The following is a 14,336-nucleotide window of genomic DNA, read 5'->3' as shown; positions in this document are numbered from 1 at the left end:
TCAAAGTATCAAATTCAGCCTTAAACATACGCTTACAGTGAACATCTTGTTTACTTCAAATATGTGTGACATTCTTTTCCGAAGTTAAAATTCAAGGTGACTAGCATATAGTTCAAGTTATTTGTGCTAATAAATAACTCGATATATATTATTGTAAAATATGTAAAGTTTGACGAAACTTTACGGAAACGTTAAAGGGTCAAAAAGTGAGATCATGGTGTGTATGTTGGCTGGTTTTTATTCGATTTAATTCGATGTTTTCAAACATATCAATTTATTTTATTCAAGAATCTAAAAAACAAAAACAAAAACAAACGAAAATACAAAACAAAACAAACAACCAAAAAAAAAAAAAAAAAAACGTTTATTTCGCCCAATCTTTTCTCGATATTAATTTTTTGTCTGGTTGAAACAAATATCTTTTTGATAAAAATCGTCTGAACAAAAAAACAACAACAACAACAACAAAAAAAAACACTGCAAGCAATTGAGAAAACTGACAATATGACTAAAGTTAAGACCTACTCACTACTGATTTCTTTAATGTAGATCTGATGATGATCATATATGTTTCGTCTTCTTTTTTATAATTCGGATTTCCCGAGAAAGCTATTTTTTAGCCATGGAATCAAATCGGCATTAAAAGAAGTATACAAAATATCCTGTTTTTTTCGTGGAAGTTAAACAAATTGTTGATTTTTGTAAGAAAAAAAATGTTTTGAAGTTATTTTTAACAAATTAACTTCAAAAAAGAGTCCATTTTTAATGGACAATATTGTTTGCCAGTTTACCTGTCGGCTTTATGGACAACGCCATGTTTGTTCTCGAAATCATGTAAATTACCTACACAGTATTGGTTTTACCAGGGTTAAAATAAGAAACCACATCGCCATTAAAATTATGAAAGCTCGCCGTTGATTAGCTGTGTGAAAGGTCACCAGAAATGACTTCGTATTTGGATACGGTCAGATCTGAAAGCGGGCGTTATTTAGATTTTAATCAGATTGAGAAAATTGACTAAGAATAACAAGAAATGGTCTAGTCTGTGATTAAATTAATATATTTGTGTTAAAACATCTGATCAAATCGAACATAAATCAGTCATCTTACAACTCATGATCGTACTAAATGAAGACCCTTTTACGTTTCCGTAAAGTTTATATTTGTGCACATTATCCGGTCATCATCCTCTATAGCACTTTGGAGAAATTCACCTAACAGCTGATGAAAATGTTTAGTATCTTGTCGACGTTAAAATCGTAGATCACACGTACGATTTCAAAATTATTTCTTTTTTAAAATTTTGATGTTTACCAAGATAATTTTTGAACGTATATAAACACTTAAAAATTAAAGAAATAAAACATAATGTTGCATACCTGAATACAATCTAGTAAGTCTAAGTCAAAGTTCAAGATACAGACAGTCTATCACCTGGTTTCAAGGAGATCTCTGTATGAATCAAGAAGTATCTTTAAATAAAGATACTCGGCCAAAGTAAAAGTGGTTTACTTGCATATATATGAGATATCTAAGTTTATGATACATATAGAAATGTTAGCAATGCTTGCATAACACTAACATAATAATTTCTTGTACCTGAAAAAAAGAAAAAAAAACAACAACAACCCATTTTGTAAAACATTGAAATTCAATTTTAAGCATTCAACATCTGTTGATTTAAACATATTTATTTAAGCATATTTATTGCGAAACAAGTTCTAGCAACTTATATTAATCACTTTCGAGTCCTCTTCCTGGAACCAACCAGTACCAGTACTGGAACAGCAGTAAAATGAGTACAGGTGTCATACGAAACAGTACATATTATGATTGTAGAAACCGTCAGTACAAAATACCAACCTGTTGATATTAAATCGAATTTGTTTATAATTGTACATCTGTTGGCATTTGTAAATTAAAAATGGCTGATAGACTTTTCAATCATATTTGTTCCGAAAGGACTTTATTTCCCTCTGTATGTCAAATATATACATTCGATTTACATAATCGAAGATTACACTCTCTGTTCCTGTTAACAGCTAGAACTACTTTCAATCTATATTAACTCCAAGGTTATTATGAATTATAGCCGAGGAGTTCCGAATGCTTAATGTGCCAAAACATAAAACAATACTGAGAGAAAGAACAAAATAACATATCTGACAATAAACAAATGTTACCCGACTAAATATAACCTTTCCTGACTTACATCTTACTAACATCCGAGCTCCAGACGCTAAAACATTTCAAATTTCATAAAATGATATTGGAGAGAAACAAAATGTTGTTAAATATATAGTTTATCCATCAAACATGCCAAGAAATGCATGGTATTGAAATCAAAATATAACAATGTAAAATTTGTCAGTAACACTAGCGTTTGTGTAATTGCAGTTTTGTTTTTGATATACATGATTGTATTATTCTAAGTATTTTAAGCACATTGTTGCGACGGTCTTTTTTTCTTTGGACTAACGTTTATTTACAAGTCTTTAAAACAAATGCTCTTTAACAAACAATTTGACCCCAAAGCAGCAAAGAAACGTATTTTTCGTGCCACACTAGGACTTAGTACAGCTTGGTAATTGTATTTCTCTTTGCCGTTCACAGACACCTAAAACAGGAAAGAAATAATAATTATGTAAAGCGAGTAAAAACAACATCGTCTGCTTAAACCGAAAACTGGTAACGATTTTGTAACATAAAATCTATCGCAACTTTTCGGACCTTTCCGTCAAATTTCGGGTAAGAACCTCGAACACAATAGTAAGAATACACAGAACAGAACGGATAATGTATTGTGGTCAAGCGGCAGTTTCTGCGTGCCCTTTTCTTGTTTGATATTTTTATACAACATACATACAACCATAGTGTAGGAAGCTTTTGTTAGAATTTTGTAAAAGATTTATAATTGTATTACAAAAAGTATGGGCAGCCAATATTATGATAAAATGATACCAGTTTTGAGATATTCTTTCCATATAGAAATATAGAACACAACCTTTAACTTTAAGAAATACATTATGTTCAGTGCAATTCAACCAAAAAATGCGAGTTATCATGCGCATGCGCACACTCATTAAACAGATCAGAGCACGTGCATAGAAGAAGAGCAAAACGCACCTTTAATGTATCCGTAAGAATTTCCACCGTTAACTTTGCAGCGCTGCCTGACTTAATTTCGACGCCATTAGCATGTTTCATGTCCGCCCATTGTCCAGATACTATAGAATTGAAGTGGATCAAGTCTAAGTCACTCCGAAAAGATGTATGTAGGACATTATTTGACCCACTGTCGTCATACAGACTTAAAACAATCCTAAAAATGAATTTGATATAGTTTAGTAAGAACAATTTCAGGATGAATAATGTCATTTGTTGCGATTCAGATCGGAATATTAGTTCCGAGGGGACCTGCTGTAACACCGCAAAACGTCCGTACCGAAAAACGTACGTATATGGACGTTTTGCGGCGCATATCGTCCACATTTTGCGGCAAAAAAGACATGGTCCTGCCGCATAACGTCCATATTTTAAAGTTTATATCATCTTCGTTAATTTTGACCAGTTATTTTCAGTTGTTATTATGTGTTAATTTTAGCTCACCTGAGTATGTGCATGTCTGTCTGTCCATCCAAAGTTAGCTTGCTACCACTCTAGCATCCAATATGTCCAGAGTTATCTGCCATTGAATTACATTTCACATTGTTACCACTCCAACGCTTTCATTTCTTCTTCAATCTTGACAATTTTCAACAGAATATCTATGACCATAAAATCTCAACAAAGTTGACTAAATTTAACAAAAAAAAAAAAAAAAAAAAAAAAAAAATAAATAAATATTAAAAATAAACGCACTATATTTCACCTTGATAGTGCTTTCGTTTTTTTCCATTCTTAATTTTTTTATATACAGAATATGTATAACAATAAGGTCTCGATCAAGTTCATTTATGAGCTAAAACGGCTGAATATGTCAAGAGTTATTTGCCTTTGATTAATAAGTAAAGACATATTTAAAGTCAAATTATTGAATTATGATAAAACTGCCATTTCTTTGTTATCAATGATCAGATGTCATTCATACATTTATGACAGGACGGACATCTTGAATAGTTAAACTATAATATTGACCTTGAAATGACCTTGACCTCAAGGTCGCTATTGAATTTTGCTTAAATTACCATAATCTTTGTCATTTACAGATATTTGGATATTGATGCCCATTTCAGACGTAGAATTGAGTACTGATATCAGTTACCCAGATTCTGGCCAAGTTCTCTCTCTCTCTCAAATATGACTAGGCGGCTAAAAGCACAGCCATCTCCACCCCCCCCCCCCCCTCCGCGACAAAAACTCTCTTACTGAATTATGACTAGGCGACTTAACGGCCCCATCACCATGATAATATAGCTCTCTCGCTCAAATATGACTACGCTGTCAAAAGCCCCCATCCATCACCCGTAAAAATGAACGGTAGGACCAAACCTCCATAGTCAACAAAGGGACAAAAATTCATACCCTCGTCTTGATCCAATTATATGAAAAGCTATTGTCAAAAGCAAAGCTTAATAATCCCCGGTTTGTCCGTCCGTATTGCCGTCATTTTCTGTATGTCTATAATATTACATTTATTTCAATAACATCGTTTTTATATCTCTGCTGCTGCTGCTGCTGCTGCTTGGTTCCATTCCATAAAAAAAATCTATTCGAAAAACATCCTCGGCTTAAGTATATTTCTTTTTTTAAAATAAAAATTGAGAAGAAAAAAAAAAAAAAAAAAAGTCAGAATTATATAGGATCACAAAAATATTGCACTTTAATGTTTATTTCGTCATATCTGTACATGAAACAATATGAAAGTGACAGAACCAATAAAAGTAACGTTTATAATGAATATATTTTAATACAGAAAATATGGACGATATGCGACGCAAAGACCCACTCTCGTCGCAAAACGTACCAAGTACGATATGCACCGCAAAATGTCAACATGTGTACGATATGCGACGCAAAACTTCCAAACGCGTACGTTTTGCGGTACGGACGTTTTGCGGTGTTACAACCCGCCCATTGGGCGGCAACGAGGCTTGCCCAATCGCAACTACTCGGCCCTTTCCGTCAGTCTTCGGATAAGGATCTCGAACACAATAGTATAAATACACAGAACGGATGTGGTATTTTGGTCTATGCTACGCTAAGAAACTATAATCATGTAAACAAATAAGTGAATTCATAGCTACAAAAGAACACAATACATTATTCCTTTATTTATTATTATGGTTGTAGAAACCGAAAGTACCAAACACTAACCTGTCGACATTTAGTCGGATTTGTTTAAAATTGTACATTAGTGGGCATATGTAAATTACAATTGTTATTAGACATATTTTTTCAATCATAAGAGTACCGAAACAGACTTTACTTTTCTTTTGAATGTCAAATTTATACATTCGTTTTACATTATCTCTGTTTCTGTTTACATCTGAAACCACGTGGTAGAACTATTTTCAATCCGTATTATTTCCGAGGTGATTATAGATAATAGGCGAGGCAGTTCCGAATGGTGGCTTGCCACGTTACGGGCGATTGGCAGGTCACGGGGGATGGATATTCTGATCCGAACCGCAGATATATGGCAGATAATTTTTCTTGCATATACTACCATATTCCATCATATTTTAAATTCGTTTTACCTTAAAAACAGATTCCTATAAAATTTATGACTATTTTCTGGCAACAGCGTAATAATTACAACTTCATTCATAACGGCCAAATTATGTCATCCTTAGCATACCATTGTATAGCACGTGACTCATCTGGCACCCCTCATGCCTAAATGAAATTTCCGAACGGAAACACAGGTTTGATATGCAAGATATCACAACTGATGTGTAAAAAGCAGGTAGGTAGTTGGAGAGATAGGTAGAGCGATAGATATTCTTTTCTCTAATCTGTTTAGTATGGGATATCTAAAAGAACCATTTCTGGTGTTTGACATTAACATAATAAATATTTAATAAAATTTGAGAATTTTAAACGTAAATATGGCTTACTGATTCCACGGCTCCTGGGGTATAAATACAACCTCAATGCTACTTCCGGTCACCAGTTCACCAGGTATTGGTGCCTCGTACCTTATATAATTGCTATTGTTTACTTTGAACAATGTAATCTGGAAACATATTAAGATACAAGACAATTTGTAAATATGGTCTATTACGACATTCAATCTGTTACATCTAAAGCATGTTAACATAGTGTTTACGGCATTCAAATCTATTATTTAATATAACAATCGTGATATTTACCATTCCGTGGCAAACTGACTGTTATATTCGATATTTATACCCGTTTTGCATTTTAAGATGGTGGTGGCGCATAAAATGAAACGTCAGTTTCATATTATCATAGACAAACAGTATTATTGCCGCCGTTATATACAATTAACAAAATTTGGTCATTTTTACTCGCACACCACCTGCTCTAAGCCAATCAAAAACGGAGAATTCAAGAGTACATGATAACAAAATGGACGATAAAATACATACTGCCTACGAAGCACGCCATCCGCCATGTTTTTGGCGGGTTACCTATATATAGAATTAAAATACTTTTTTGCGGGTTACCTATGTATAGAAATAAAATACTATCTCTATACGAAGCTCTAGGCTCTTGGGTTGTAAACATAATAATCATTAGGAAAGAGTACATTATGTTCGAATACTCGGCTGAACGGCGATTCTTAGGATTTTTCGAAATGCTATACATGTACTTGTAAAACAGTGCAATCTAAAAGCATGTTAACATGTTCTTTAGTACATAGCAATCTGTAAACATGTAACGTGACCTTTTACAATATTAAGTCTGAATAATTATACACCTAAATCTCACAAAACGATGAACATGGTATTGTAAGTGATCCAATATTTTGTAAAACATCAAACTTCTATTCCCATAATTCCGTGGTCCCACTGATTTGCTTCACAGACCAATGACATTGAAATTTTAATAAAATTTAGTACAGTAATTTTTTTATGATGTCCTTTTTTGTTAATGTAATTGAATTTCAACTTTTTGCTGACCACAACACTTACATTGAATAAAGAAAATAAGAAAATATATAAATATTATTATGCGGATCAGTTTGGTAATGTTCATTTTAGATTGTAACTCTTATTAAAATGGAAGTATGATGTGTAAACTGTTTAAAATTGCGGCGAAAATTTTATTCTGTTTATCAATAAAATAGGTTTCAATCTTTCCATTAAAGCCGTAATAATATTTGTTTTGTCACAAAAAAGAACATTTCCGACTGAAACAGTCTTTGTGGCGTCGTTTCAGCAGCCTCAGTTTTGAAGTCACATGCCGTTTCCTATGGTAACGTGCAGTTTGTGAAGCAAGGCTAATCAAATCAGTGTGTAAGGAGTTTGGTAATACAAATTTACATTGCAATCTGAAAAATGTAAACATGATCTTTAACGACATCCAATCTATTGTCATACATTGCAATATAAAAACATGTAAAAATGTTTAATCATTGCAGTATGAAAATATGTAAACATGTTCTCTTAGGATATTCTATCTATTGACATCAGTTGGGTCATTTTTCTTACGTGATTTTATTTTAATAATGAAAATGTTGTGCTATTATGATTAGAGTTGAAGTAATGATCTGGTCCCTTCTTACTTGGTCGTTCCATAAAGAAAGGGCCTTTCTTCTGATTGACTCCGTTAAAGTTCACGAAAAGCTGAAGTTTAACAAGGTTACAAAACATGCATAAAATTGTGAAATTTTTTGGACATTAATTGTAAATGTTGATTTTGGGCATATGCTACAGAAAACGACGACCTTTTCGCCATAAAAACTATTACGGATATGAATTGTTCATTCTTGAAGAAGATGAGCTCGAATAGAGTACAAGTATGTATATAATTGTGTATATCATACCGGAGTGTCAAATTCATTGCAATTCCAGGTTTTCTTTAAATATTCCGAGCCTGGTGACATTTCGCCTGACCATCCATACTGGACTGCCGTACACACGCCGTCCGGCGTTAATACGTGCCCAATATACTCGAACCCGACGTAAGTTTCAGCACATCGGTGCCTATCTAGCGAACTTATACCCTCCTGTATGGTTACAGCACTGTATCCTGCATATACAAGTCCGTCAATGTCGTGTATGTGTAGTTGAAATAGAACAAATACTGCCCCGAAAATATTCATTTTTCTCGATAAACTTATAATATTAAAAAGAAACTAAATGTATTTTTATTTTCAAAACGATTGTACCTTGATTTTATTAAAAAATCAAGCAGCACACTAATTCCAAAATTGTTTTCCAAAGTGTTTCAACTCTTTTTAATTTAATTTTTGACACTTTTACATAATTTATTTATGAAGAAACTGTCTATAAAACTAGAGAGTTCATTTAATGCACACATTCTACTTATATATGTGTCCAAAATACATTAAAAAGAGTGTCATACAAATTGATGAAAGGAAATGCAGATGTAAATCCGGGAATAAACGGAAAGCTTTTAGTAATTTCCTGTGACACTATGTACTAAAACATAGATTAAGCAGCTTCTATTGTGAAAGAATTGATCTAAATATTTGCTTAAAACAATACAATGCGTTTGAAGGCGACATTAAGAGAATGCAAAATCCAGTCACTACACTAGACTACCGCAAAGGCACTCAGTAGGGCACCGAACAAAATGCATTAGAGGGCAACCAAGCCAAGACATGTCGTGGTCGTACCAATTGAAAACTGAATAAAGAAACCCCCAAAAATGTCAAAGTCATATGAAGCATTTTAAAGGAAGTAAAATAAGACAATTGTATAGAATTGTCAGGGAAATATCTAATACTTATAATTATGATCTTCGTTGAATCCTTTTGCAGTTTTATATTTGACTAAAATGATAATAAATTTGCTACAGTAAACGCTTTAATTACAAGTTTTCAAATAAAATGCCTTTGAATAAGATATGTGTGTGTATTTCACCTTTACTTGGACATGGCAAATTAAAACATTTACACAATATGAACAGAAACATATTTTTTCTTGTTTTATGATCTTCAAAACATACAAATGAAAATAAATGAGTGTAAAAAGTGCCCCGGATTCTCAAAATATGGCCAGTTTATATCTCCAATAACTTTGTCATATCAGAAGCTGTGTGTGCCATAATCATTGCCTTAAGAAAGAACATATTATAAATTTTCAAAATAACATATAAACCAATTTATCTGAAGAAAATACATACGAGTGTTGTAAATATTCATGACTCCATAGCCATTTTGTCAAATTTGAACCACATATGCAACTACTTCACGTCCTGCTCCTTGCATGATTCAATTTTCAGATAGCTTAAATGTGACAACTTAGGTAATGACAACATATTAACTGACAACTTAGTCAAATTAAAGATGTGTCTTTATAAAATAACACTGGTAGAGTAGTTCTCGATGAGAAGTGTTCAGTGGTAGAGTAGTTCTTAGTGAGTAGTTGTCACTGGTAGAGTAGTTCTCGGTGAGAAGTGTTCAGTGGTAGAGTAGTTCTCAGTGAGTAGTTGTCACTGGTAGAGTAGTTATCGGTGAGAAGTGTTCAGTGGTAGTGTAGTTCTCAGTGAGTAGTTGTCACTGGTAGAGTAGTTCTCGGTGAGAAGTGTTCAGTGGTAGAGTAGTTCTCGGTGAGAAGTATTCAGTGGTAGATGAGTTCTCGGTGAGTAGTGTTCAGTGGTAGATAAGTTCTCGGTGAGAAGTATTCAGTGGTATATTAGTTCTCGGTGAGTAGTGTTCAGTGGTAGAGTAGTTCTCATTGAGAAGTATTCAGTCGCAGATTAGTTCTCGGTGAGTAGTGTTCAGTGGTAGAGTAGTTCTCAGTGAGAAGTATTCAGTGGTAGATGAGTTCTCGGTGAGTAGTGTTCAGTGGTAGAGTAGTTCTCGGTGAGAAGTATTCAGTGGCAGATGAGTTCTCGATGAGTAGTGTTCACTTGAAGAGTAGTTTTCACTGGTAGAGTAGTTCTCGGTGAGAAGTGTTCATTTATATAGTAGTTCTCGGTGAATAGTGTTCACTGATAGAATAGTCCATTAGAGAAGTGTTCATTTATAGAGTAGTTGTTGGTGAGTAGTTTTCAGAGGAAGAGTAGTTCTCAGTGAGTAGTGTTTACTGATAGATTAGTTATCGGCGAGTAATGTTCATTGGTAGAGTAGTTTTCGGTGTGTAGTGATCTCAATAGATAAAATTTACTGTGTAAGATATACTCAGTGTGTGATTACAGTCAAACCCGTGAACAATGGACCTGCAAAGTAAGCCCGATCATGGCCTTCATAGACTAGTTGTTTTTATTTTGAGGTTCCTCTGTACTATATATTCAACGAGTATTTGCTAAGATTGATCACTATCAAGTATCAACAGGGTGATTTTTATTCGGAGATGGTCTTTGACACAGGTTAAACTGTTCTTAGTACTGTCTGAATAGTATTTGCAGTGTGATTTAAAATATGTGTAAAGTACGTAAAATTTTGACTGATTCATGTATACTTCACTTTTTTCTTTTGGTAAATTACATTCAAAATAATTACATTTACTCAACTTATTAATAAAATATTAAGTAAATAGAAATAGACGCCGAGTCAATATCAACTTCCTGTATGTTCCCGTTTCACGATATCCCGAATGGAATTATAAATCCCGAAATTCAATTTAAAGTGAAGTTATAGTCTTCGACGTATGGATTCAATTAAGATATCATAAATACGATGTATTTTGTACAAGTCTGAAATAAAATGGCCATATTTCTACAGTAAATATTAGTGTGTAATAGTGTTGGGTGAATTGTACGGACGAAAATGTGTTATTTGTAGTCTCTAGTAATGTGCCCGCCGATGGTTTTTATAAAATTGGTCATAAAAGTGGAATGTATTACAAATTCTGTCAAACTCGCAAAATGAGGTTTTGCCTTATTCATAATAGTTGCTATAGCATAAGTACGGAAACAAATCAGGCGCAATTTTGATTAACTATCAAGTACGGCAACATTTATTTGTTGATTTCGTGTTAGAATCGAAATAATATATCCAAATCAGTGATTTTATCGCTTGATAACATCACTGTTTGTCGTTCGGATGCGCATTATTATATCACTCGGGCTACGCCCTCGTGATATAATTCCTCGCATCCGAACTCGAAACAGTGATGTTATTGAGCGATAAAATCACTGTTTGGGATATATTATTTCTTAAATCGAGCTAAAATAAATATGTTACAAGTTTAATCAGTCAAGTTTGTTTTAAGAAAATTAATTCTTTGTTTTGATCGACTTAAGATGGCTGTCTACCCAGAATAAAGAAGTTGATAAGAGAAAAGGATAAAATATAAATAGTTGAAATACTTAAAATTTGTTAAAATAAGTGAAAAATGATCTTGAATAACATTCGTGAATATTCTTCTCCTAAACAAATAACAATCAAGTATAATTTTTTAAATGTAAAATTTGGCCAATATAAAAACTGAAATTTGCCTTCTGACTTTAACAAATAAGTTAGAAATTCTAGAATTCTATGTTTTTATTTCAAAGAGTAGAAAAAGGAAACTATTAAGATCACATAGAAGTCAAAGACAAAGAATTAAGTACTACTGTGAAAACAACTAAAATTAAAAAGAAATTAAAAGACACCAAGAGATCAAATCGATAGGGATTTATATTTTAGAGGTTTTTTTGAGAGGGTGTGTTTGTAAGGGGTGGGGGTAGGGGGCAGGATGTAGGAGAATGGGTCAATTTTCTTACACGCATTATTCTGTGAACATTACTTAATGGACCGATTTGATTTTTAATTTTTCTAACCTTTTTTTGCAGAGTCACAAATACATACAAATCTATTTAATGTTTATATATGTCCCAACATCTACATTATTACAATGAGCTCCTTGTGACTTATAAACATGATGTATGAAAAATGTCCTAAAAATTAAGTTTTGTGCGAATCCAAGCCCGAAACTCTTTCCATTTTGACTTACCATACATACATGTATTATGCTCAATTTAAATAACATTGAAATCATTCATCTGGGGGGAAATAATATTATCATTGTCATCTTGAATTTTTGCACCAGACCCACATCAACCGAGAACAAAATTCTCAAGACAAAAAATATTCTAGTCTCGTCATTTAAAAAAAAACATCGATGGCTTCTCTTTAAATAAGTTACTGAAGTGTTCTGTAACCATACTCAGAATGAATATTGATCGTACAAAGCTCTGCGATGTAACAACTTAAAAGTTCAAAATTTTCTCTCTTTTAGTTTATAGATAAGTGAAAATAACCGTGTAAAGTTTACATTTTATAACAATCAAATATTAATCTCCCTTGCATTAATGTTGTAGCTTGCCGTTAAAGGGAATTGATACATAATGGAAGACCTGTAATACCAGAAATAATAATGCAGATAATATTAAGTATTATACATTACAACAAACAACAAACGGATTATATATAAATGTTTGTTAGTATGAGATACATTGCCCGATATAACATACATTTATATTAGTTTCAAAACTTTTGACAGGATATAAACGGTTGTTCGGCCGAATTTACATAACAGCAAGCATCATTTTTTGTAGCGTAAAAGTAAATTGACAGCAGCCGTGCACATTATCAGTTATAGAGATTTTTGACAGGTTGTATGACCCTGTATTAACTTTTGTACAAAATAAAACTCAAACCGAATTTATAATACAGCAATCATCATATTTTAGATAAAAAGATGATATTTCTTCATAAATCGACAGTGTATATTATGAATTCTAAAACTCCTCGTGATTTTGTCACTATTGTTACGAGCCAGGCGTAACGAGAAAGAAAAGCCAGCAACAAACTTGTAACAATAACAAATTTATTACAGAAAAATTATTAAAGAAAATTAAAACAACAAATTATGTGTACAAATACCTGAAGTCCAAATATAAAATATAAAATTCGAATGTCTAGTCTGATCCTGGAATGATCCCTTTTTGAATAGCACAGTTTAATCCAAGTTAAATCCAAGAACACTTTAGAATAAATTCCCACAATAAAATCCACAAGAATAATTTTAACTATTTTAAAATAATCCAAGCTCCAATAAATCACTTAATTTCCAAGTTGAATAATACTCCAAATATATTGATGACTTAAAAGATCACTGATGACTTAAAAGGTAAAAGTAATGAAAAATGTCTCCTTATATATATTAACTAAGAAGTTTCTAGAATAGTCTTCCATTTACTACAGTAATCATAATCTAGCAACTTCACCAATAAAGATCATTCCAGAAATTTCTATCTAAATATAATGCATGAGTTTTCTACAACAGCTAAGAACGTTCTAGTACATACATGTAGTTTATGTTCTAAAAATAGAGCAATGATAATATTGGAAATACCAACTGGTCAGATATAAATTATATACATGTAATATGTTGCATACATAACACTATAGACAAAGAAGAAAAAAGACTGGTGTTTGCCAATAAACACTGGTTAGTGACTACTTGTTAATCGACTGTTATGTTTTCTCCCTCGATAATATATTTACTATTCGTCATATAAATCATCATAATATATAAATTTATCATATTTTTTTTGCCCATGAAATATTTCCAAAAGAATATCCAAATGATTATTTTATTATAATCTATATTTAAAATGGTGTACATTGTATTAAAGCAGCCATAAAACGAGACCAAACACCAAGTGATAGTATCTCAGCGTCTTGCCAGGTACCAAGCTGCTTGGCAGACACCCAGTATTCTTCATATTTCGGGACATTTTTGATACAACCTGGTTTGGTTTTAATCTGTGATGTTTAACTTTGACGTCGTGTGTGAAACTATTGGAATAAAATCAACGGAATCTAATCAGAAATATGGTCAACTTTCTGCATCATGTCAATTTTCAAGACGCTACTCGAAAGTTCGCAAAGTGTCGCGTTCTACCTAAATGGCAATTGTGAACTAAAAAATAAATAAAGAAACGTATTTAGCCGGCTGCCTATAGCAGACGATATATTATTTTGCAATTTAAAATGCATCATAAATATGTTTTATATTCAATTACTTCTCTCATAGGATGGTGGCCTCTCAGTATAAGTATTTATTACATAAACAGTGGCGCAGGAGTGTAATAAAGTCATAGTAATAAAAACGATATTACACTAGTGTAATAACACTTTGACGTGACGTCATTTGCGCTATATAGAAACATAGCGTTAAAGCGCGCTAATGTTAGCGTTACACTATAGGCTCGTCATTGAAAATTACTCATTTTAACATTTGACTGTT

General features: G+C 32.6%; 1 protein-coding gene across 1 annotated transcript; it reads right to left on the bottom strand.

Annotated features, from left to right (window-relative positions):
- Positions 1 to 1,635: 1,635 nt before the first annotated feature.
- Positions 1,636 to 6,376, bottom strand: LOC132726658 (galectin-4-like). Its single transcript, XM_060712001.1, has 3 exons — positions 6,060 to 6,376; positions 3,127 to 3,322; positions 1,636 to 2,617 (listed from the first exon to the last, which is right to left on the bottom strand). The coding sequence occupies exons 1-3, from the start codon at positions 6,260 to 6,262 to the stop codon at positions 2,486 to 2,488; spliced, it is 531 nt and encodes a 176-aa protein (XP_060567984.1). The 5' UTR covers positions 6,263 to 6,376; the 3' UTR covers positions 1,636 to 2,485.
- Between the last annotated feature and the right edge of the window lie 7,960 nt (positions 6,377 to 14,336).

The sequence above is a fragment of the Ruditapes philippinarum genome, unplaced genomic scaffold (assembly GCF_026571515.1).
Source record: "Ruditapes philippinarum isolate M1 unplaced genomic scaffold, ASM2657151v2 ctg2284_1_1_1_1, whole genome shotgun sequence".
Lineage (NCBI taxonomy): Eukaryota > Metazoa > Mollusca > Bivalvia > Venerida > Veneridae > Ruditapes > Ruditapes philippinarum.
This window is presented reverse-complemented; position numbering and strand designations above follow the sequence as displayed.